This window comes from Grus americana, chromosome 2 (assembly GCF_028858705.1).
Source record: "Grus americana isolate bGruAme1 chromosome 2, bGruAme1.mat, whole genome shotgun sequence".
Taxonomy (NCBI): domain Eukaryota; kingdom Metazoa; phylum Chordata; class Aves; order Gruiformes; family Gruidae; genus Grus; species Grus americana.
This window is the reverse complement of record NC_072853.1, coordinates 122,556,674-122,580,460: the sequence shown is the minus strand read 5'-3', so window position 1 is coordinate 122,580,460 and position 23,787 is coordinate 122,556,674. Positions and strand designations below refer to the sequence as shown.

General features: G+C 39.4%; 1 protein-coding gene across 1 annotated transcript in view; it reads left to right on the top strand.

Annotated features, from left to right (window-relative positions):
• LOC129202395 (collagen alpha-4(VI) chain-like) overlaps window positions 1-22,109 on the top strand; it is a 46,991-nt gene extending 24,882 nt beyond the window's left edge. Inside the window, 17 exon segments of the mRNA XM_054815049.1 lie at window positions 2,680-2,742; window positions 3,579-3,641; window positions 4,529-4,591; window positions 5,642-5,704; window positions 6,146-6,196; window positions 9,148-9,183; window positions 9,312-9,374; window positions 9,692-9,754; window positions 12,008-12,043; window positions 12,915-12,951; window positions 13,521-13,532; window positions 13,644-14,131; window positions 16,799-16,889; window positions 17,995-18,666; window positions 19,550-19,643; window positions 19,851-20,122; window positions 21,937-22,109. Coding sequence (XP_054671024.1) covers window positions 2,680-2,742; window positions 3,579-3,641; window positions 4,529-4,591; window positions 5,642-5,704; window positions 6,146-6,196; window positions 9,148-9,183; window positions 9,312-9,374; window positions 9,692-9,754; window positions 12,008-12,043; window positions 12,915-12,951; window positions 13,521-13,532; window positions 13,644-14,131; window positions 16,799-16,889; window positions 17,995-18,666; window positions 19,550-19,643; window positions 19,851-20,122; window positions 21,937-22,109 — 2,340 coding nt within the window.
• The last annotated feature ends 1,678 nt before the right edge of the window (window positions 22,110-23,787 follow it).

Below are 23,787 nucleotides of genomic sequence, written 5' to 3'. Positions count from 1 at the left end.
GGACCAGCATGGCTTAAAAGAATATGAGCATTTTACAGTTACTGTTTCCTATTTCTGTGTCAGAAATTCTTTACAGGGTTTATGCAGACATTTTAAATTAAAATATTGAACAATATTCAGCAAGCCTTCTTCCTAATTATTCCAATTCTTGCTTAATAGCTCAGAAATCCATTTCTTAAGTAATTATGTAACTTTGTGCTTTCTTTTTTTTTCCTATTTGATTGCTGCTGAACCCTGAAAATCTTTGCATTTTTCTGTCAGGTAACAGCAGAAATAAATAATCCAAGTGAGCTATGAGGGTTACAGGACAAAAAAATTGAAGTCTGTGGAAATGGATTTGTAGCTTATCTTTGTTGTACTAACAAGCACAAGAACTCTGTTGTGGTTAGAAAATGGAAATGTTCAACTTGTTTAGTAAAATCACAGAGTGCAGAATGAGTTGAACCTTTTGAGACAACCCTTTTCATGTCCATGGGGGCCCCCTCCCCCAGTGATGAGGCCGCCCTTTTGTAATCTGGTAGGGAACAAGAGAGATGACTGAACCTCACAGCAACAGAGAACTTCCAAACCGTTTTCATTTAAGTTCTTGATGACCAGTTTCAGCTTCTAAAAGTATAACAAAAACCATTTGCATGGGTCAGTAGGCATTAAAAGCTAGGTCTCAACCTATGTTCAGAGCACAGCTTACGTAAATAACCTGCTCATTTATGAGGTGTAAAAAGCGAATGACAAAGAGAATTACCCTCTTCTGTCTTCCACATCTGGAGGAACTAGATGAAACAGTAAACCCTGCAATATGACACTGGCATCCATCCTTGGGTGAGATGTTGGGTGTTGTGTCCTCCCACCATGATCTTTTGCATGGCAGGGTGTTGCAAAGCTGCCACAGGGCTCAGGTCTATCAGCATAAAGTATGAGAATGTCACTGTGCGTGCTTCCTGGTGCCCCTGGGCCAGGAAGCTGAACCACGTAGTCCTAATGTTTGCAGGGTCTTCAAGGGCCCTTCTGTGGACCACAGGATCTGGCTCTGTAAGGAAATATGATATGGCCAGTCCTTCTGGAAGAGGAAGGTTTTGTGCTGGAATGGAATGGAAATGAATTCTTCTTTCAGATGAAGATAAATATTGGTGGTGACATACTCAGGGACAAATAATTAGAGTACAGGCAGTGAGCCATAATTCACCCAACTGATGCCTAAGGACTTGTACTGGGTTTAACTGTTAGTAAAAGATACTGAACTAATATCCCTGTCAACAAAGTTGTTAACTTCCCTTGGAGTCAGCATGAACACAGCGCTTTTCACCATATCCTGAAAAGGACAGTTAGCCAGGACTTGTAGTTCAAATAATCTGTTGGTTTTTGTGATAGAAGGGAGAGTAACTTTTTGAAATAGTTTAAAAAAATAAACAAACACAGCTAGCCATTCTTAACAGTCAGAAGTAGTCAGTGGGGCAGAAGGAACAGAAGGTGTGGTGTAGCCTCAGAGAGATGTTTGTCACAGACAAGAACAACATTGCAGTCTGTGTTCCAAAAGCAAAGCAAAATAGTGACGACGGAAAGGAGGATAAACTAAAGGAAGGCATGAGAGAGAGGAAAGAGGCAGGGGAAGAACAACTCTTCTGGGCTTGATTCAAGGTTAATTTCAGTAGCTGAAAACTTTCTTTAGGTTTTGGATTCTAGAATCCTAAGAAATTTGTCCATTTTCATTGCAGTCTGTGTGATTTTTGTGGAAATCTATTTCTATTTGATTTTTTAGAGCTGGCATAAGCCTATAAGCCTGGTGACAGTCTAGTAACTGATGTTCTGTTTTACAGTATTGTTACTCTGGCTACAAATAAGCTTGCTGAAATGTGCTGGGTGGGTTTTTTTTTTTGCTATTGTTATCTTTCATTTCATTTATATGGTGGAGAATGAAAGTACAGCTTTTTGAATGCAGTTTTCTTCAGGAGAGTCTTTCCAAACCAACTGTTTCTGAGAATCTCCAAATGTATATTTATAATATCTCCAGTGAAAGGAGATCTGCAAGGCCTGGAAAATCTTGGTGCTAATTATCAGCATTTTACTCAATCTAGCAGACAGCAAGTATTTCTTATGGATGTCAGCTAATCCGACTCACCCTTAGATGGCAACTTTATGCAGATGGGAGCTGGAGAAGTTTGGGGGTTTTGTCCTTCATCAAGGAAGATTTGATTTGCCTCACTGAGTAACCAGAGTGAAAGATGGGGAGTATAAAGATATCTACTTCTAGGATGAATTATGAAGTCATGGTTCCCCCTCAGAGTGGTTCTCCATGGGTAAGGGTGAAGGGGATCTGCCCTTCTGGCCCTGGCTTTATGACTTCTCATGGTCTCTGCAGTGGACAAAGACAAGGGTAATGCAGGAATATTGCTGAGACCGTGGTGTAAAATGCACTTAGCAAAATGCAAAGTAGATAGAACTGACCTCTTGCATTGCAGCTCTTATATTCAGCACGCCCCTGAACCAACAACAAAAAAAAGCTCCTCAACTCTTGCTTTTTAATTGAGTTTTCTTCAACAGGAATTTCAAGCTGCTTGGGAACATTGTAAAACATCCTATCAACTGATACTCTGTGCAGATATGATATTATCTGTTGATATACACGTGACAGCTGTTAATTTGTTTGGTTTGGTTGCTTTTTTGTTGTTTTTGTTCTGGCAGGGTGAGCAAGGAGATCTGGGGGAAGCAGGTTACCCAGGAGACTCTGGTCTTCCAGGCTCACAGGTAGCTAAAAGAACTTCTGAGGGGTTTTTTTTATGTTAGCTCTGGAGAAGATGAGTTGTCAGTCTCAATCTTTTGTTTTTATTTTGGAATGCGTTGTTTATTTCAACTAATGAATATTATGAGTAAGATTCTTTCCTGGAAAATCTCCTCTGTAACTCTGGGGAATTAAATGTGGCGAGTTTCTTTTTCAGTTTATGTGGGTGCAGCTTCTAGTGAAATCAAGAGAGGAAAATGAATAGCAGAAATAAGTAATTTAACCAACACATTTCTAGCTTACAGGATATTAACAAGCAGATATCTTCCAAAAGAATGAATTAGAAATTGCTAGCAATAAGTACATAAAATCTGTTGCATTTTTTAATGTACTGTATTTCCAGGGTGCCTTGAAACTATGAAAAAGATATACTGATTGACAAAACCAATGAGGAAAGCTTTGTGTTTTAAGAATTTGCTTGGTGGAGTCATTCTGAATTACGGTGGTAGACTGCTTACAGTACCTTCTAGTTTTAAGGTGCTCTTAGATGCTCTAAAGATGATCTAACTTTAAATTTTAAGATGCAGGAGTCTGGAGAAAGTGTGGCTAGTTGATAGCGGGTTGCTTATGGCTCCTTTGGTATCTTAGACACCACTGTGGCTCTCTGAATATGGCCTTCAGGCAGTGACCATCTCAGCTGCTTCACACAGGCAAATCCTTACAACCAAACAGCCAGAAGTTTAACCTGTGCATTAAGGCTTGTGAAACAGGCACTTGGATTTTGGTCATTACAGCAATCAAATCTTGACTGAAAGCCTGTCAATGTTGAACTGACTTTTTTTCAATGGCTTTTTTACATGAGGGCCCCAGAGGAGTACAAGGGATCAGAGGACCTCCAGGACCACAAGGCATGTCAGGCCCTATGGTGAGCTTTAAACAATTTATTCCTGCTCTACACGTTACAGCTTTTTGTCCTCAGTGTTGATGTTATTCTTATAAAGAGTTTTTAAAAACTTACAGAAAGAAGAAACTGAGTATAGTACTTAAGGAAACTGATTTGCAGCCTCATATGATAAAGTAACAGCCTTGAAAATAAGTTTAGGTGGGTGAATAGGAAGTGAACTTCAGTGTTGCCAAGCTTTTGCATGATTGCAATGAAAAACCTTAGCTCTAGATCCCGCTCTTATTTCTATAGTATCAGGACTAACAACATGGCTTGTGGCGTGTGTAAATACAGATGTACAGCGATGTAGTTGAGGGCAAAGTTAGATAATGGTCAGTGGTTTCATTGAAGTATGGCCTGTGAGATGTAATGCCAGGGTATGATGAGGTTGTAACTACTGAGCACTGCCTGCTGATCTTCTCACTTGTGTGATGCTGTTGATTTTGGGGGTTCTTATTCTGGAATGACACCAGTGTAACTTAGGACTGGAATGTCCTACTCTGTCAGCCTTGGGCATCTGCTTCAGTCATGTAATGATGCTTATGCTTACACACCCATTTGTATGTGTGTATGTATATATTCATATTGTTTGTGCACATATGTGTGTATTCACTAGGTATCTGTGTAGATAGAAAATAGCATTCATGTCATACTTAATGATATTTTGAGAATTTTAAAGCAGTTGTACAGAAAACAGGAAATAACTGCAATGATAGCTTGACTAGTGACTCAATGCGGTCCTCAAAAGCCTGTTAATATGCTAATACGTATACTAATTCTGTAATAATTTCAAGTGACAATGAATCCTTGAGTGCAATGAGCCCTTGAGTCTTCATTGTGCACCTTTTAACTGATACTTCTGATTACAGGCTAGTCTGGGGGCCCCAGGTTCACCTGGCTCTGTTGGGAAGTTAGGTGCAAGAGGAGCAAAGGTAAAGATTTTTAAGGTACTTAATTGCAGCAATCTAACAGCATCATTCATTCAAGAATCTGACTGAAGAAGCATGAACTAGGACTTGTGTGGTTCCTATGGAACATGTGAAGAATGTTAAGTTTTATAGACATTTTTAGATTGCATGGGAAGGCAAGTGATGTGTTCAAGGTAATCTTACAGGTGTCAGAGCTATACTAAGAAGTTTTTAATGTTGACATGGCTGCTGTTCTAATTGTAATGTTATCCCTTTATTTATTCCTTTCTCATTAATGTGTGTTGATATGGGAGCCTTTATTAAATAAAAATAACTCATTTTAGTTGGTGTTGCATCTCTGGATGTAAGAGGCATAAATAATACCAGTTAGCTAAACCTTTCAGTCTCTTCGAAGATTTATTACATTCAGTTATTATTACATTCAGTGACAGGGAGGTATCAGAAGGTCAAAGTGCTACTATGAGAAGAGTCACTCTGTGAAAACGTACGGTGAAACAGTAACAAAAATCGGGAAGAAATATATATCCATCATACATTCCATTTTCTCAGTCTGGTTTTGTGCTGTTTAATATTGGGATTCTTGTTAGAAGAAAGTTCATTAAGAAAGTGAAAACCAAAAAAGGAACTGAAGGAAAAAAAACCCCAAACTTGCAAGAGGACTAAGAGCACAGTGCAGACAGCCTGCCTGAGAAATATTGTCTGCTACCAATAGATGCTTCAGGCTGGTAGAATTCCAGGCTGTGTCCTGCTACCATTAATATAACTTTTTCCAGAAAACACTCTTTTCACTGGTAATTCTGTATAACAATGGGAGTTTTATTGAATGAAGGCCTTTGGGGTTTAGCTGCATGAATGCTCAGCTTATTCTGATTTGCCAAGTACTTTCCAGTTCCACCCCAAGGAACCTTCCATGAAACATGGTCTGTAATTGAATGCTTTTGAGTAGTCTATAAAATGTGTAAGCAAACTTCAGTCTGGCAGACAAGTTTACATTTCAGAAAGAATTCTCCTGAATGACCCAAACTAATGCCTTTTATGTTTCAATTATAACAGGGTGAACCTGGTGACCCTGGAGAGAAGGGCACAGTGGGACCAGCTGGACAGAGGGGCATGCCTGTGAGTCTTTCTGCTCTGATTCAGGGCCCCTGTAGTTTAATACCCATCCATCTGAATCAGTACAGTTTATTCTTTTCTATTTTCTCTATTTCATACAATTAAAATTATTTCACATTTGGTTCTCAGTTTCCTTATGGATACTAGATTCCTTGTGTGCTAGAGAGAATACCTTTCCCCTCACGTTCTCTAGGAGAGAGAGAATATGCTAGAGGTAGGGCACACAGTGGAGAGGAACTGTGGCCTTAATCCTTGTTTTCTTTCTACAGATTTTGCCACCATTTGCTACTGGTTTTAGACTGTGTTGTGATAGCTTGCCCCACTTCATCAGTCTTAACAGCCTGGGCACCTCATTGCAATGGGAGATCTCTATTCCAAAATGGAATTGGATGTGAATCTAGTCCTCTATTAAAAGCTAACTCATGATATAATCGATCTTTGCAGGGCATGGATGGCAGAGATGCCTATGGTCCTGAAGGAAGCAAAGGAGCAAAGGTGAGTGCTTTGAGTCAGGATGTCTCACAGTCTCCATTTTGCAGTGTCGTGTCAAACATGACCATCCATATTTGATTGAAAAGAAGTTTAAGATGTGGCCACAGTGCATTTCTGAGGTTCCATAAGAGGCTATCCCTACTTACCCACAACTATCCTTGTGAGTAATTCTGCTATAGGATATTCTTTTGAGAATCACTCTCTCTTACTCTTTCCCTTGATATGTGTATGTGTGTATATGGATATAGGGGATTGAGCTTCTTGGAGTACACAGTGCTTTCTCCCCAATTCAGTCTGCTTGACTAGCCACTCTTGTTGGCAAATATTGGTGAACCAGCCACCTTGGACTCTTCATAATTTTTTTTCTTCTTTCAGAGGAGGGATTCCTTGATCACCAAGGTGTGGGTGATACTCTCCAAACATCCTCGTTGTTTTAATGTGAAGTATTCTTCCTTGTGCTCCTGTAGTCAACAATAAGATCTGAGGATTAACCTCTGGATTGCTACCTATTTAGAAATTCTTATAATTCCCTTCACAGCCCTGAAAAAAAAGAGTAGTGAAATGCCTACCTCTCTAAAAACATAGAAGAATCCAGCTAAAAAGAAAAGTATACAGAAAGGATGAAGTCAAAATCATGGTACCAGTGGCACCAATGGGTCAGTCTGTGAGCAAAATGGTCAGGATGTTGGAAACAGCTGCAGTCCTCCTTTCAAAGAGTTTTTGTGGTGTTACCATACTGGTCCTTTCCCATTGCTTGTGAAACAGAAGTGGTCCAATAGATCTTGCTGGAGGCACATCTGTTTCACTCTCCCTTTTTGTGGGAGAAGCAGAGTGCTGCAGAAGCTGCAGAAAAGATATGAAAGGCTTCCCAGGAGCCTCTCCAACTGATGAGCTCCTTTTCCTAAAATGGCTTTTTATTAACATGACTCCTGATGCTTCTTATTATCCAACCTCTTTTCTTACCTTCTTAGCCAGAGCAATTTCCTTTTATGGGAGAGTTTCACAGGTTACACATATGTTATATGGAAGACTAGTTCTTTTAATCTCTTGGAATCTCCCACTTTTTCATTTCAGGGAACATCCTCCTTGTTACAAGAAATGAGGAAGAAAGATTTTTGCTAAATCTTCTTGTCACTATTCATTGTTTTAAAGGATTGACTTAAAGCCCTTCGTATACACTGATGTGTCTGCCCAAGGTTTGGCAGGGTCTGAATTAAAGCAATTAATAAAACAAACAAACGAAAAGTTCACCTCAGAATAGTGATCCAGAAAGAGTTGGTTTCCCCGATAGGTAAGAGAACAGCCAGTAGTATAGGTTTTACTTAAGGCTGCTATTAATTACACAGGTTCACAGTCACATTACACTCTTAGGTGCATGTAGTTCTAGAAATCTGCATGTAATTTTCTAGAAATTGTGGGATAAAAATCATATGATGTTTGACAGGCATGTCCACTTTCATGGGAGGGAACTCTTAAAACAAGGACATACATAAGTAGTGTGAATTCTGATAGTTACTGTAATGTCAATGAAAGATGCACTTCAATTCTGATTGGTCTTTGTGAGAGTTCTTATATTTCTCATACACAAGCAAAGAACACACCGAAAGCTGAAGTAACCGAAAACAATTAAGGAAGTGATTTCTAATATGCCAACAAAATATTATATAAAATGTTTAGTATTGAGACTACAACATTTTGAAACTGCATTCAAACACTGAGTTCTGAATGTTATACCTATGATCACTGAACATGAATTCCACTGTATCTTATAGGAGGCCTAAATAAGTTTTAACAAAACACTTATTTGAGAGATGGAGTAGAATCACAGAATGGTTTGGGTTGGAAGGAACCTTAAAGATCATCTAGTTCCAACCCCCCTGCCATGGGCAGGGACACCCTCCACTAGGACGCCCAAAGCCCCATCCAACCTGGCCTTGAACACTTCCAGGGAGGGGGCCTCCACAACTTCTGTGGGCAACCTGTTCTAGTGCCTCACCACCCTCACAGTAAAGAATTTCTTCCTTATATCTAATGTAAATCTACCCTCTTTCAGTTTAAAGCCATTACCCCTTGTCCTATCACTACATGCCCTTGTAAGAAGCCCCTCCCCAGTTTTCTTGTAGGCTCTCTTAGGTACTGGAAGGCTGCTCTGAGGTCTCCCCGGAGCCTTCTCTTCTCCAAGCTGAACAACCCCAACTATCTCAGCCTGTCTTCATAGGAGAGGTGCTCCAGCCCTCTGATCATCTTTGTGGCCCTCTAGACTTGCTCCAACAGGTTCATGTCCTTCTTATGTTGAGGGCCCCAGAGCTGAACACAGTATTCCAGGTGGGGTCTCACAAGAGCAGAGTAGTGGGGGAGAATCACCTCCCTTGACCTGCTGGTCCCACCTCTTTTGATGCAGCCCAGGATACAGTTAGCTTTCTGGGCTGCAAGCGCACACTGTTGGCTCATGTTGAGCTTCTTATCCACCAACACCCCCAAGTCCTTCTCCTCAAGGCTGCTTTCCATCCATTCTCCGCCCAGCCTATATCCATGTCTGGGATTGCCCCAACCCGTGTGCAGAACCTTGCATTTGGCCTTGAACTTCATGCGGTTCACATGGGCCCACCTGTTGAAGTCTGTCAATGTCCCTCTGGATGGCATCCTGTCCCTCCAGCATGTCAACTGCACCACACAGCTTGGTGTCATTGGCAAACTTGCTGAGGGTGCACTCACTGATTTTTACTCTTGAAAATTCAGAAACTGTTGGAAATTTTAAAGATGCTCTTCCTTTAGATGAACAAGGTGTTAATCTAAAATGGCGTAATTTGAGACCAGAGTAATAGCCACTGTTACTTGAATGAGATGGAATGCTAAGAATAGTTTTGAAATTCTTTTTTGTTTAAAGACATCAAACACTAAGCAGATCACAAAGTTCTAGATTCTTACGAAGCCTTTGTCCTTTGTTTTGGTAGGGAGAATCTGGATTCATAGGATATCCTGGTCCAGAGGTATGATTAAATGGGCATATTTGCTTTCTTTATGTCTTGTTTTACATTATTCTTGTTTGGAAGTGGTTATATGTCTTTCTGTCTGTCTTCTCCTTTCCTATAAAGTTCTGGATTTCATTAATTTTCAGGGAGAAGATGGAGACCCAGGCATTCCAGGAGCTGAAGGACCCAAAGGAGTTAGGGGTGGAAGAGTAAGAATGATAAATCTGTTAACTCTGTGAAGGATTCCATAAATAAAGCCCTTATGTCTCAAGTGTTTCCTCACCAAAATTTTTGAAATTGGTTCCCACTCTGATCTTTTTTTGCCATATCCTAGGTAAGAGGTCTTGAGAGAATGCAGGTCTAAGTCTTTAGAGGTGTTTCTTGCTAATAATTCTTAGGGGTAGCAGTCTATCTTTATGTAAATGCAGGATCCAACTCACAATATAGTTATAAAGGTTTTTCTCTGCTGAAATTCTGCATCTGTGTGCGCAGTTATAAAGTATAAAACTAGTATTTCTAATTGTAGGGTAATGCTGGCACACCAGGTTCCCTTGGAGATCCAGGAGACCAAGGGCCATCAGGACCTATGGTAATATATTTTTATTAAAAAAACCCACTCTTAAATTGCTCTTAAACTTGCTATTAGATTAATGGAATATTTAATAAAGTTTTGTCTGGTAAACTATGCTTAATCAGCCTGATAGTTGTACAGAGTTATGTTTTGTCTGTGGATGTGTATGTGCAAGGGCACCTGCTGTTGGAAATGGAACTGCAATGATACAATGCAGGGCAGAATTTCTTCTGCAGTATTTGGCATTGTCTTTAGGCTGGGTAAATATCTAATTTTAAAAGAAGAGAGTACTAAAATGTAGAACTGGATTGTTCTGCTGACAGCCAATGCATTTTTTTCATTTAAAAAGAAAAGCTATTTAAAATCAGACTTGCAATGACAGGCACTTAAAGCTTAAACTGACTGTAACCTGTTAATCCTTATATACATGTAGATGTCTTGATGTACTTTTCCAGTGTTTGTGACCTGCATTTTATACAACGAAAAGTTTTATTCTATATTTAAGCAGGGGAAAGGATCATGGGTTTCAGTAGGATTTAGGATTAACATTGTAGGCAATTAGGAAAATCCCTGTATGTGTCTATCTTTATATTGCAGCAGTTCGGCAAATCAACTCCGTGGTGACCAGAAACAATCCCTACTGTTAATTATTTTATTGTTAAACTTTCTTAAGCTTACTCTTTTTGTTTTAATATTTAACATTATTGATAACAGTATCTTTACCTGTATAACACGGCCCACAGGATACGTGCAACTTAGAAAACAATTTAATTTTTTTGTCATTGCACTGTGCTGGTCAATGAATGTACCTGGCCCACTTTATTTTGTGATGCTGGGCACAAGAATGGCCAAGAGTGCCAACTGGAGTGCATTGCCATCTCTACTGCTCGGTTGCTCACATAACATTTACAGACAGACAGATCTTGTGTACTGATGAGCCAGATAGCTGTTGGTCTTGCCAACCTATGGTCTAAGAAGTCTTCAGAGAGATTTCAAGCTCAAGATCTCCTCCTCAAATGTAGAAGTGAGAGTGGAGCTTGGGAAGGTATGGTCTTGGTGAGATTATTGTAGTAGCAGTGCATCAGTGAAATGGGAAAGTGGGAATTCTGTAGGAAGTGGAAGAGAGAGGGATGCAGGTAGTAGGCAGGGCCAGCCAAACCAGGCCTGTTTTACCCATCTTTCCTAACTTGGTGGCATGATTATCCATATGGGTCAAGTCTGCACAGCTTAGTCACTGCTAATAAGCTGCTGCAAGTAGCCTTCATTAGGGCTCAGGCAATTCACAGTTAACTTTTGCTGAACAGTACCAAAGAAGATCTGGGACCTGCTGGGAAACATAAGAAGATAAAAGCATGAATGGCTGTGATGGTGCTAGCAGCAGGACAGCAGAGGAGATGAGGAAGGCAGCTCAGGCAGGAGATGGAGGAATGGAAGGTTAATTGGAGGGGGAAGCAACAAATATGGAGATGGGGCTGTAATTTGGGGATGTAAGGAAGTATATGATTTTGGTCAAGTGTAGTGTTATGGTAAAGACAGGCTAAGGTAAAGGTTGTGGGATATGAAGGTCAAATTTTTCTCATGTATCTCACTGCAGCCCCCTGCAAGTCAGTGAAAAATTTCAGTAGTCTTGCCACACATCTGAATTGCACACATGGGGAAAACTTTCAAGCTGTCTTGAAAATAGTTCTTTTCCCTGAATTTTGTTCTTTTTATGGAGATTAAACAATACTATTATTTTGAAAAAAGATGCTTGAGATCCTGGCATTTGTCCACAGCTCCCAAGGAGAAGCTGCAGAGTAGCCAAAGCTAGCTAGACTGGTTGAGCTGTCATGATGTGTGTATGGTTTCGCAGGATCTCTTGAGGTAGAACTGTGGGGATTGTACCCTGCAAGAGGAGAGGGCAAGCCTATCACACATCAGAGGCTGAAAATTATGTAAGGTGCAGAAAACTGAACCACAGCACAGAAATTGCTGTTTAGAAAGGAAATCTAATTCTCAATTATACTTGTCCTCAAGGGCAACAAGTATTGAACATTTATAAAACCAGGAAGGAAAATGGACTGAGAAATAGGTCTGAGAAGTAGTCTGTGACTCTGTTGGGAACAGGTCCACAGAAATCCATGCTGGGAACTGATGTCTCCTCTTATTTCAAATTCACAAATGGTTATCAGGAAAACACTGTATGCCTACATTTTCTTTGGGCTACAGTCTCATAGATGGAAATACGTTATCAGGGTCTGATTTTCTGGACCTGTGTTTAATTTGTTTCAGGGTGCCAAGGGACCAGTGGGCACCATTTTAATGGAAGTAAGTAATTATCTTGCAGCTAAGTGCACACTGCATGGAACTAACAGTTGTAGTCTTCCATTTATAAGCACTGACTACAATGAGCACAATTAGCTGTTAGAAAACTGTATCCTTTTCGACTACTTGTCAGAGTGCAGCGGGTTCTTCCGTTTTGGAAATAATCAAGGATTGAGAAACAATTCTGCCTATGGATTAACACCGTGTCCAAACTTTTACAAACTGTCGGACTGTTAATATTCCTTTATCTGTTTCTTCATTCACATCAGTTTACACACCAGCTCAGATTTAGGGTTACTTTTCACCCTCTTGTAAAGGAAGGCATTTCCTCAGCAACATCTCTTTTCACTGGGAATAGCAGAGCAGGATTTCTTCAGAATCCTAATCCCATGTAAAACAAACACTTCTGACTAAAGGCTCCATCTAACCCTTACATGGACAACTACCTGCAGACAATGCTATTGCGGGTGTGTTCTGTGTCCAAAGGGGGTCCTCTCCTCTTGCACGGACCTCTCTCTTCCTATGTGAGTTGCTATTGAAATGCCTGTTCTCCTATGGAAGTGCCATTGCCTGATGACCTCCTAGATCAGATTATTACACAAAATAAAGAATGGATAAATGGTTGCTTAATACTCCAGAGCACAATTAAATGCCAACAGAGCATGTCTGATAAAAAACTTAGTTTCTGCAGCAGGGGCAGAGCCCCTGTACTATTTGAAATAGAGAGGAACCAGAATCTGTGACTCTGGATTTACTGTAGTGAGGGTTAGTTCAGGAGCTGTGATATGACCTTCAGCTCAAACCAATATTAAGATTCCCAGTCTGTGATGGTCTGAGATTTGCCATTAATTGCTTTTTTGTTTTGCTCCTGCAGCCTTGTGAACTTGTGAATTTTACACGAAAAAACTGCCGTGAGTAGGGAGCATCTTCTTTTACCTCTGATTCCACCTAGTCACTCTTCTTAAATGGAATAGCCTCCATTGGAAACCCTGTAGGCTGATAGTTTGCATCTGGGTTGAGTTTGATGATGAATGATAGTTATTAACTGTGAGGGGTTTTAAGCAGGTGTATGCAACCAGCTCATGCTTTTTGCTCATCTTTCCCATCTCTTAATTACAAAAACTGTAACAAATGTCTCTTGTCCTCATTTAAGATCAAATTAATTTTTTGGCATTGTGCCAACCCCCTTTGGGGAGTTCTCTGAGAGAAGGCAATATTTGTATATCACCTGTCCTCCAGATTTGGAGTGTTCATTCTGTCTGACTTGTGTGCTCAGCAGAACCCAGAACAATTTCTTTCATCCAGTAAAATTGTACTATTTTGAGTATTTGATTGTGGAAGAGGAGTGTGTCTCGCTGACAGATTCTGTCAATTGTCTGAGCTTTGGATCAGGCTCTTTAGTGAAAGCAAGTGAATATGTCACTATTTTAATGAATATGAGTCCGAAATAATTTGTGTGCTCTCCAACTCTTCATTCCAGCTTGCTCATCAGGTAAGCCCATCTGGTCTCTGCATGTCCATTCTTTTGTAGACTTGAAGAAAAAACTAACAGTGTTGGAGTTGTGGAAAGATTCTCACACAAATTTTTTATTTCAATGTACAGACACATGTCCAGTTTATCCAACTGAAGTGGTGTTTGCATTCGATATGTCTGAAGATGTTACGCCAGCTGCATTTGAAAGAATGAGGAACATTGTTATGTTATTGCTGAAGACTATTAAGATCAGTGAAAGCAATTGCCCAACAGGCGCTCGTGTCTCCGTTGTTTCTTTCAATACCAATACGCGTTACCTAATCCGATTCTCAGACTTCCAAAAAAGCAACTTGCTGCTTCAAGCAGTGCAGAGAATACCGCTAGAGAGATCCACTGGCAAACGTAATATTGGGGCAGCCATGAGATTTGTGGCAAGAAATGTCTTCAAACGTGTTCGTCAGGGCATCCTCACAAGAAAAGTTGCCCTATTTTTTGCCAATGGTCCATCGCAGGATGACGTTGCCATCAGCACAGCTGTACTTGAGTTGAGTGCCTTGGATATCACTCCAGTGGTTATTGCCTTCAGTGAAGTGCCAAATGTGAGACGTGCCTTCTCAGTAAGTGGATAGACTGTAGAAAATTGAGTCAGTCATCCGTTGGCTTAGTATCTACTAGTATTTGAGTCAAGTGTACTCTCAAGCCATGAAGTTCCACAGGAACTATCCAATCCCTTATTAGAAAGGGGTATATTAAAGGTCACTATTTTAACAAAGAAACACTGATTCACTTGGCCTTAATTATCACCATCTGACCTCCTGCTGCACACAAATTGTTTGTGATTTGTGCTTTTAGGCCAAATCAGAGTTTCAGTAACAGTGTGTTAATTTCACTTGGTTACCTGTGCCATTTCTCTTTGGAAGTTGTGACGTACTAGCGATCTAATTGACAAACTGTGGCCCTAATTTGTAGAAAAGGTAGTAGTAGAAGACTGCAAGTACACTAATTTTTTTCCAAAGAAAATTGAATTAAGCAAAACTCCTTTTGATAGCTGTATTGCCATTAGCACAGAAGAAAATTAATAACTTTTGTTTTAAAATATGACTTCATATAAAAAGATGGCAAACATGAGTCAACAGTGTGCCCAGGCTGCCAGGAAGGCTAACCATATCCTAGGGTTTCATAATATGGATTCCATGTTCTCTCTCTTTTCAATTTATTTTTGTATCATCTGTGCTCAATTTTAACTTCTCAAAATAAAATTCCTTCCAGCTGCTGTTTCTTCAAAATTATTTTTATAGAAGGAAACCATGTTTACTTACATGTGACAAAAAGTGCAAAAATTGCAGTCTAAATTCTGATCTAGTAGCATCTAAGTCAGACCTTTAATCTTTGTATTACGTTTATTCTCATGCAGCCTCATACCTATTAGCCAATTCACATATTTGTCTGACTGAATGTTAATTTAGCAGAATGAAAAAATTCTGCTAGCATATGAGAAGGAAGCTTATAGTTTATTCACTGGGTTGCTCCACAGGATAAACTGGAGCAAGCATCAGTATTTTGTTTACTTAGTATAAGCAGATTACAAATCCAAATACATATGATGACATCTGGTATTTACATAGGTGCTAACTTTCCATAAATCACTTTTCAGAGTAGAAAAGTTTAAAAAAGCTGTTTAGCCAGAGGAAAGGCAAAAAATTCACTGCCCAGGTCTCCTTTGTGGTTACAACGATGGGAAGGCAACCAACCTCACCACCACCCCCCAAGAAAATACAGCCTCCCTTTTTCTTTCAGCTGGACTTTTGCCCTTGCAGTTGAGAGGTGGTTCCATCTTCATGATCCTACTTACTGGCTTCGGTTAGTTTGCTTTAGGAGCCTCAGTTTGGAGATGGCTTAAGCAGTCATTGCCAATTCTGATTCCTTTGAAGAGGCCTATTATAACTTTCTTTACAGACATTAATCAGAAGTTAATTGTGTTATGTATAACACACACAAAGCTTAAGTTTAATGCAAAGAAGTAATTATTTCTTTCCTCACCATTTTAGCTTATCCATATATATGGTTCATTTCCTGCAATATTATGATATTTTACAGCTGTTTTTATTTATCTTGGTCCACAAGGAAATATTTTTTCCCTTGAATCACATTTTGATGGGGTTGGGTGGTTATTGTATTAACCACTACAACATTGTCATGGTTGAGTGACATCGTAGGAAGATGTTAGAGCTTCTTCAGGGTTCCTCAAGCATTTCTGTGGTCAGATCTTCTACTGGGGAAGATTGTCTTTTTTCAGGTGATCACAGGCAACACATAGGTTGTTCTAATGCTAGAATTTTCTAATGCTAGAAATTTCTCTCCCAAGAAAACATCTTCACTGTGGATGATTTATTTGTCCCAGAAAGAGCCAAGATAGGAGATCCTGCCCTTTTCTCTATAGCACCCACCTACAAAAAGAAAAAAAGTGATAGCCCTTCACTGGCAAAAAAAAAAAAAAAAAAAAAGTCTTAATATCTTTTACCTGTGCTGAGCTTCCCATTCATACCTATAAAGCTGTCTCCCCATTTTTTTCAAAGAAAGTATTTTTCAGGCCAGAACATAGTGCTCTGCATTGTCAAGGGGAAAATATAGTGACCTTTACAGAAAAGCTCTTGCTATATGAATTTAAACCATGAGGGTTTTCTTTCATTTGCATTCAACTGCAATCCCACAATGACTCATTTTTCCCCTCATTTGTATTATAGTAGCACACAGCCACCCCAATCAAAACCTGGGTAGCCGTATGCACACAAACAGAGAATAACAGTTGAGTCTCTACCTAATCTAGAGTCTAGGAAGAGCAGAAAGACTATCTGTAAAATGAATGTGAACAGAGGACCTAAGTTCAACACCGTGCAGAAATATCCAAGCTAGCTTTGAATAATCTATCATGACTGTTTTAATGCAATACTCTTAGGTAATAAGCTGTGCTAACACCAATTAATTGTCATTAGCCACTACACTAACCGGGCAATCTCTGTGTAGCACAGCATGGAGTTAAACCTTTAGGCACAAAGCAGTTTCCTTGTAATGCTCCAGGGCAATCAGAATGCTCCAAATGGCAACTGAAAAAGGTTTCTGTGTACCTGTTCAATATTACAATAGCAGTGAAACCACCAGGTTAGAGGTAGTATCTATTTTAACAGAGAAATAGTAATAACATTGAGTATTAAGAACAAAGATAATACATCAGTATTTTGCATATATCTTTTTAATGTTAATTTTGTGTCTGCTTTAAAACACAGATTGATGATACTAGAAGATTTCAATTATTTGTTTGGGAAAGACAACAGGATGAAAGTTTGGAGAGCATCACATATTGTACACTTTGCTTTGGTAAGACATTTTACAAATTCCAGCTCTTATATTGGTCTTTTTACCTTTTCAGTAACAAATCCCATAGATTTTATTTTGCAATGTGGTGTTGGGAAATTTTTATGGTACTGCTTAAACACATTTGTGCTTAAAAATGTAAAAAAATAAGGAACAATGTGTTGGGCAGAGTCTTACTGCCATAAGTGGCTCTACAAGGAGTTGCGAAGATGCGTTCAGAGCTGATTCCTTATATACACTTGCACCAGCACCAGTCCCATGAGTGGTTGCATGGGGTGCCTCAGCCCAGCTCTGCTGCCCAAAGGTGTTCCCTGAGTGCTCACATTCCAGGATGGCTACAAGACAATACTGTGGCTGTTTCTTATCATCACCAAGAAAAACTTCACTCCCTTACAGGAGGTTGTTCTGTCTCTGGCACTCCTGCTTCCAGCCCGTTTAATGCCTTCTGCAATTGGGCCTTCTTGCTCTCTGTGCCAGACCATTCCTTGGTCCCTTCCATTACAGATTACCACTGCTGAGAAGTTACAATTTGAATTTCCCTTTCAGTGGATGTTAAGAATTAGAATCTAAAAACCACAAAAGCTGTTTAAGTAGTTGTTGTCTCAGCCATGTGAAATGAATTACTGTTTTTGGCATTTCCTTTTTAACAGAAATGCACTTAAAATAGCATTATGACTCTGGTAAACCAGGCTCACTTACTGTAAATTCTACATTGTGAGGGGGGAAGAAGCTACTAAATGATAATATTTCAGAATGCTGAAGAATAGTCAGAGATGAAAAATAAAGTTTGTTCCAGTGAACTTTACAATGTTTAGATTTCAACAGAAGAAAATTTCCTAAGAGAACTCTTATCTGTTAAATTTTACCTTATGAATGTTTTTTGCTCTCATGCTTGAATAATTTCCCATGGTATCTCAAAACCTTCTTCAGCAAGACCCATCTGTTGTTCCTGACTAGAACAACAAGATTTCAAGTTGCCAAACTGATTTTTTTTTTTAAATCAAAATTTAGGAAAAATAGATGAATAGGACTGTGTGAATTTTTTTCTAAACTACTGCTTTTGTTGCATTGCTAAATATTTTGCTGCCTATTGGCTCTTCCTCTCTAGATAAGTGCAAACCAAGTACCAACTGCAAGGTGCCCTTTTCTCCTCCTGTTCAGATGGATATGGATATCACTTACATCATGGACAGTTCTCGAAGCATCAGCAGTGACGAGTTTCAGAGAGCCAAAGACTTCGTGAGCAACATGCTAGATCAGTTTGTTGTTTCCTCACAGCCAGACGAATCATACGGAGGCATCAGAGTGGCGCTGGTGCAGCAGGCTCCCAGGGGCTTCCTGCCTGACAGAAACCAGACCCCTGTGGCCTTGGAGTTTGATCTAGTCACGTACAGCAATAAAGATTTGATGAAGAAACATATCCAAGAATCTGTTCACCAACTGGAAGGCCCCTCAGCCATTGCTTCTGCCCTACAGTGGACAGTTGAAAATGTATTCTTCAAAGCCCCCAGACAAAGAAAACACAGGGTCATATTTGCAGTAGTTGGAAGCGAAACAAGCACATGGGACAGTGAGAAGCTGAGAGAGATTTCACTTGGAGCCAAGTGCCAAGGATTCACCTTGTTCACTCTTGCACTTGGACACAATGTGAATAACAGTCAGCTGATGGAGCTGTCGAGCTCCCCCACAGACCAGCACTTACTGACATTGGGCAGGGTTTCAACATCTGAGATGGTGTATGCTCAGAGGTTTAGCCGGGCATTTCTAAATCTTCTACAACGTAAGTAGCACGCAGTGACGTTTGGTTAAGTTATGGAAAGAAAGAGAAATGTTGTGTAGAAAAAGGCAGTCAGTGTATATGTGCTATCATTCAGTTTCTAGTCATAATTTAGCTAGCCAATCTTTCATCTTTAGTTTACAGCAGATGCTGGACACTAATGGAAGTGCCAATAATGACAGAACAGCATTATATTCTAATGGTGCCTTAGGCCAAAGGCTTAAGTAGTTTTTTTCCCTTAAGCTGGTATTATTTGTGACTTTGTTGACTCCACTTTCACTAAAGAAAGACCATTCTTCAGCTAAGAGAACAGAGTTTTATTCCCGATTTAGGCCTACGTTTCTCCTCTCACCATTGGCAGGTCCAGATTTACTGAGCTGTTTATGCCTATTTAGGCTTTGGGGCAGATGATACAAATTTAAACATTTAGCAGATTTGGCATTAACCTCTCTTTACTGCAGTTATTCCTCCTCTATAGAGCAGAGAAATAACTTCACTTTTCAGGACACGTTCATACAGATTAGCAGGTCTTAGGTGCTTTGAAAAGCAAACGAGAATATCAAGAAGGAAATTGTCACTGATTTAAAATCCTCATCAGAAGCATGAATTTAGAGATGTCAAAGTTGCTACAGAAAGATAAATAGTGTCTTACACAGCAAGACAAAAGTTTAAAAGGTTGGTTCAGAAGTCATTCTCATCTAGCTGATCTCTAACATAATTTTCATTTTCCTGGACATAGTGCCAGTCACTCTAGATACTATGTGTTACTTATTGAAAGATGCAAACTCCCATTCACAACAGAAAAATCGTGTAGTACTTTTTGTTAAACATACTGGGGTTTGGAGGACTTTAAAACTCATTTGTGGTATCTGTGCTTTCCCTACAGAAGAAATGAACAGTTATCCTTCACCTGAACTTCAAGAAGAGTGTGAAAACTTAGATCGAGGAGACACACAACAGCAAGTGTCTATGACTGAAAGGTTTGGAATTGCCTATTAAACTTTTTGAGTGTACACCTCTGAACATAAGATTTCTTCTTTTGGGTTAGTAGTTCTGTTGAAAGTAGCTTTAACAGGATCAGAATTTCTTTTCACAGTATTCAGAAGGAATGAACCAGCTGCATTTTTCAAGGCCATACTGGTACTTAAATACTTAATTTGTTTTTTTTCCCCCCTTCTCCTTGTTAGGGTGCCTTTTCCTGGAACTGATGAAACTAGTTACGGTCATGGTTTAGAAGACATTGAAAGAACTGAAAGTAGAGTCCTGGAGAATATTAGAGAGACCACCACAGAACCTGTATACACAACACCAGAAATGAGATACGATTATGAAGAGAATGAGTATTTCACAGAAGAAGATGCTGAAGGAAAAAAGCCACAAGAGTATGGAGAAGCTGAGGAGGAGAATGAGGAAAACTTAGAGGCAACAGTAGAAACTAGAGCTGCCTATAGTGATTATGGTATGATTTTAGAATATGAAAATCTTTCTTAATTCAGTAAAAAGACTCTAAATTGTGAAGGTCTCAGTTGAATATTTACGCAGTATGAAGCATTTCCATTAATAACATCTTCCAAAGCGTTTTGTCACCATATGTTTGTATTCAGTCCAAATCTATACAGTAAGAGTTTGTAATTAAAGGCTGAACTGCAGGTGTCATTATAACTTCAGCTTTGATTTGTAACTTTTTGTAATAAGTTCTAATCCACTTTACTAAAACAGCTGATCATTTTAAATCCTCAAGTTGCACTATAATTACTGAGTTACTCCTGCTGCTAACTTAGCTCAACATGGAGGAACTAAATATGTCTCTGCTACAGTCTGTTCCTGTAGGAAGAACAGGATCCTTCAGCACAGGTATCCTATCAAAGTATATGTTCTTCATGTTTTTTTTACTTTGCTTCCTAATTATGCTTTTTTCTTTGCAGATTTGCCATTTGATACAATAGGTATGGGAAGCTGATTGTGAGATAATTTCTGTGACCAACATTCTTTTAACACTGTTGAGTGTTTTTGTTGTTTAGACTGCAATTGGAGAGAATTCCTGGGGAAAAAAGGTGCAATGATGTCTGCATAGCTTGGGGTGTGGTAGCTTGTTGCTACAGCTGCTGTCCCTCTGTTTTTCATCCCTCTCCACTCAAAAATGATTCTGGGAATGTCTCCCTGATGAGAGAAGACTAGTGCTTTTGCAAGACTTGCTCAGCACAGATGGAATTAGTCCTGTCGCCTGACTGCATGTGTACAATCTTGAATCAGTGCTCCCATTAAGCAGTGCATGAACTCTGTGGTCACACAGAAGATTCAGTAGCATGAAGATATGTTACTGTTTATACTGTACAAATAAAATATTTCCTGTGGGGAAGTAGTCAGGGTCATTGCACTGATGTGAGCAGTGACCTAAGCCACTTATGGGAGGCACATGTATCTATTGGGAATTGCCATTGCCGATTCTGAGTTGTAATTAGTGACCCAACAGCTTGCTTGTAACAATATTTAGCACAGTTTCAGAACTTGCCTTTTGAGAGATGTACTTTGTACTCATCTATTGTGCGAGATTATTGTTTTTCAGTTGATCAGGAGGAGAAGTTTATGTCATTTTAAATCTTTAGGTTGGGTAATTTTATCAGTATTTTGCTTTACTTCTCAGTGCTTCCCCTTCGATGTCATACAGATACCAAAGTCTGGAGCTGTTCTGACTTTGAGTAACTCTGAATTTACGTTGGTGAAAGCTTATTAGATCTGTACTTACTGAATACCAGATTGCTACAAAGTGTGCTACTCTCACCTACTTTTGGGTTAATTCATGCAATTTATATTACTCTGGGATTTGGCTAAGGGACAACCATGGATAATTTAACCATCTAGGTATGTTCGTTTATGAAATTTTACTGATGGATACCAGCATAACGAGTTGGAATAAAGAAGAGGGACATTCTGAAAAGCTTTATTTACCTAGTCCAGGTATAATAATTTTACAATAATTTTAGTAAAAAGTCTGTGTTAGACGACTAAAGACCTTTTAGCATTCCTTCTGTTTATGCCACTGAAAATCTAGTTGTTTCAGACATCCTCTCTGGTTAAGTCAATCATCAGCAGAGGGGCTTCAGGCCATGTGGGTTTGTGGATGAATACTTACTGAATCTTTGTAACACCTTGAACACTGGCTACCCCTTTCATCTGCCAGTTTGAACTGAATGTTACTTTTCCTTGAAATTACAATGCTGAGAAGGGTGGATCTTTCTTTCATTAAATCTGTCTCTTATTTGCCTTTTCCAGATGCCTGTGGCCTTGTTCAAGATAGCGGAGAATGTCAGAATTATGTTCTGAAGTGGTACTACGACAAAGAGCAGAAAATGTGTGGTCAGTTCTGGTATGGGGGCTGTGGAGGCAATAAAAATAGATTTGAAACACAAGAAGAATGTGGATTCTTGTGTATAGAGTCTTCCTAGTGCAGACACACTTAAATTACGTTAATTCCTCAGTTACACTATCAGGGTGATGGGGAAAAGGGACTGAAAGAGAAAGCTCTATATAGCCTCTTGACTCCCACGTTTCAATTGAAAGAAATACTTGATTGTGAAGTTATTGTCTAGTAACTTAATAGTGAAAATAAAATTAAAACTATTTCTCAGTTGATCTGATACATGTGGAGTACTGAGAAACTTCTGTTAGCCAACAGTGTATTGTTTAAAAGGGATAAAATTATTGAAACTTGACTTTGTTCCATAAACACAAAAATGTGCACTTTTAAAATGTACTGAATAAAATAAAACAATACCTCAGAGATTTTAATGAAATAACATTGGATGTGAGACACGACCGTCAAAATGTTTTGATGCATTTGCTTGCATTTATCCTGCTTGTAGAAAATACCAAAAAGCATTGAGCTCTCAAAGGACATAGACTTACTAGAACTTACTTCACTGTGATTTAGATGATTTTCTACCATAGAGTCATTCTTGGCTTTTTAATTTTTTTCTGAACAATCTAACATGTGAATAAAATCAATCATTCTCAAATATTTCACTTCTGCTGTTAGTTCTTGAAACAGATCTAACTGTATTGTCATAGTGTGGCTTCCCATATGTAAATAAGCATTGGTCCCTTTCCCTTGTTACCAAAGGTTAGACAAGTACATTCATTTTAGAACAGTAGATTTTCATGGTTGCTCTTGAGGGAAAGAAAAAATCCTGAGGACATCTTCTGATTAAAGATAATAAATGCAATGCCCTGCAGAAGGGTGGAACTTAGCTGAGCCTTCACACTCTGCTGACTTAACCCAGACTCTGCTGTTGCCTGTTTTATGTCATGGTGCATTCAACTTTGTCACCTTGGACTGCTCTGTAGAGGTGGCTGTACTCACTTGGAATTTTGTTGTTCTCTGTATTTGTGTACAAGAAGACAGATAAAATGTCTCTAATAAATTTGCATGAACTACTGGTAAAGAGTTCCTCAACAAACTTTTAAGGAATACACATCAACTTGGATTTCCAGAGCCCGATCCTTTTGACTGTCATCCAGAGGGAATCCATTGTGAACAGTGACTTGGAACAGAGTGGACTCTTGTGAGGCTCTGCCAGCCTCAGGGCCGTAATAATGCTGAGCAAGTCAATACTAAAGGTGACAGTGCCACCCTTAGCTCAACTGAGGAAAAGTCAAATGTCAAAATGTGTCATGGGTTACCGCTACTGACCCACACTCTGAGTGGGGATGGGTGAGTTGATGAAGCCATTGGTCATTCACTTTTGGGTTTTCTCGCAAGTGACAGAATGGAACTGTCAAAATTACTGCCATGGAGTGGGAGATATTCTACTCTGTTTCTGTTCTTTTTCTACATTTGTGACTGGGAAATGGTACCTAAGGAGGGCTCCTCAGTGGTCTGCTTGGGGGTTAGAGCTGGTCTAGTTATTTTGTGAAGCAATAAATTGAACCTGGGTTTGCTTTTTACTACAATATGCACAGTACTTTTAATTCTGAAGTGTTTAATTTCTAGATTTCCAAAATGCTGTTCTCTCTGTATAATAGCTGTTTCTCCACAGATGCTGTCAGTTGGCAGTAGTTTCTCTCCTCTTTCAAAATCAATGGCTCTGTCCCTTTAAATCAGGTGTACATGAGAAGTGAGTTTGC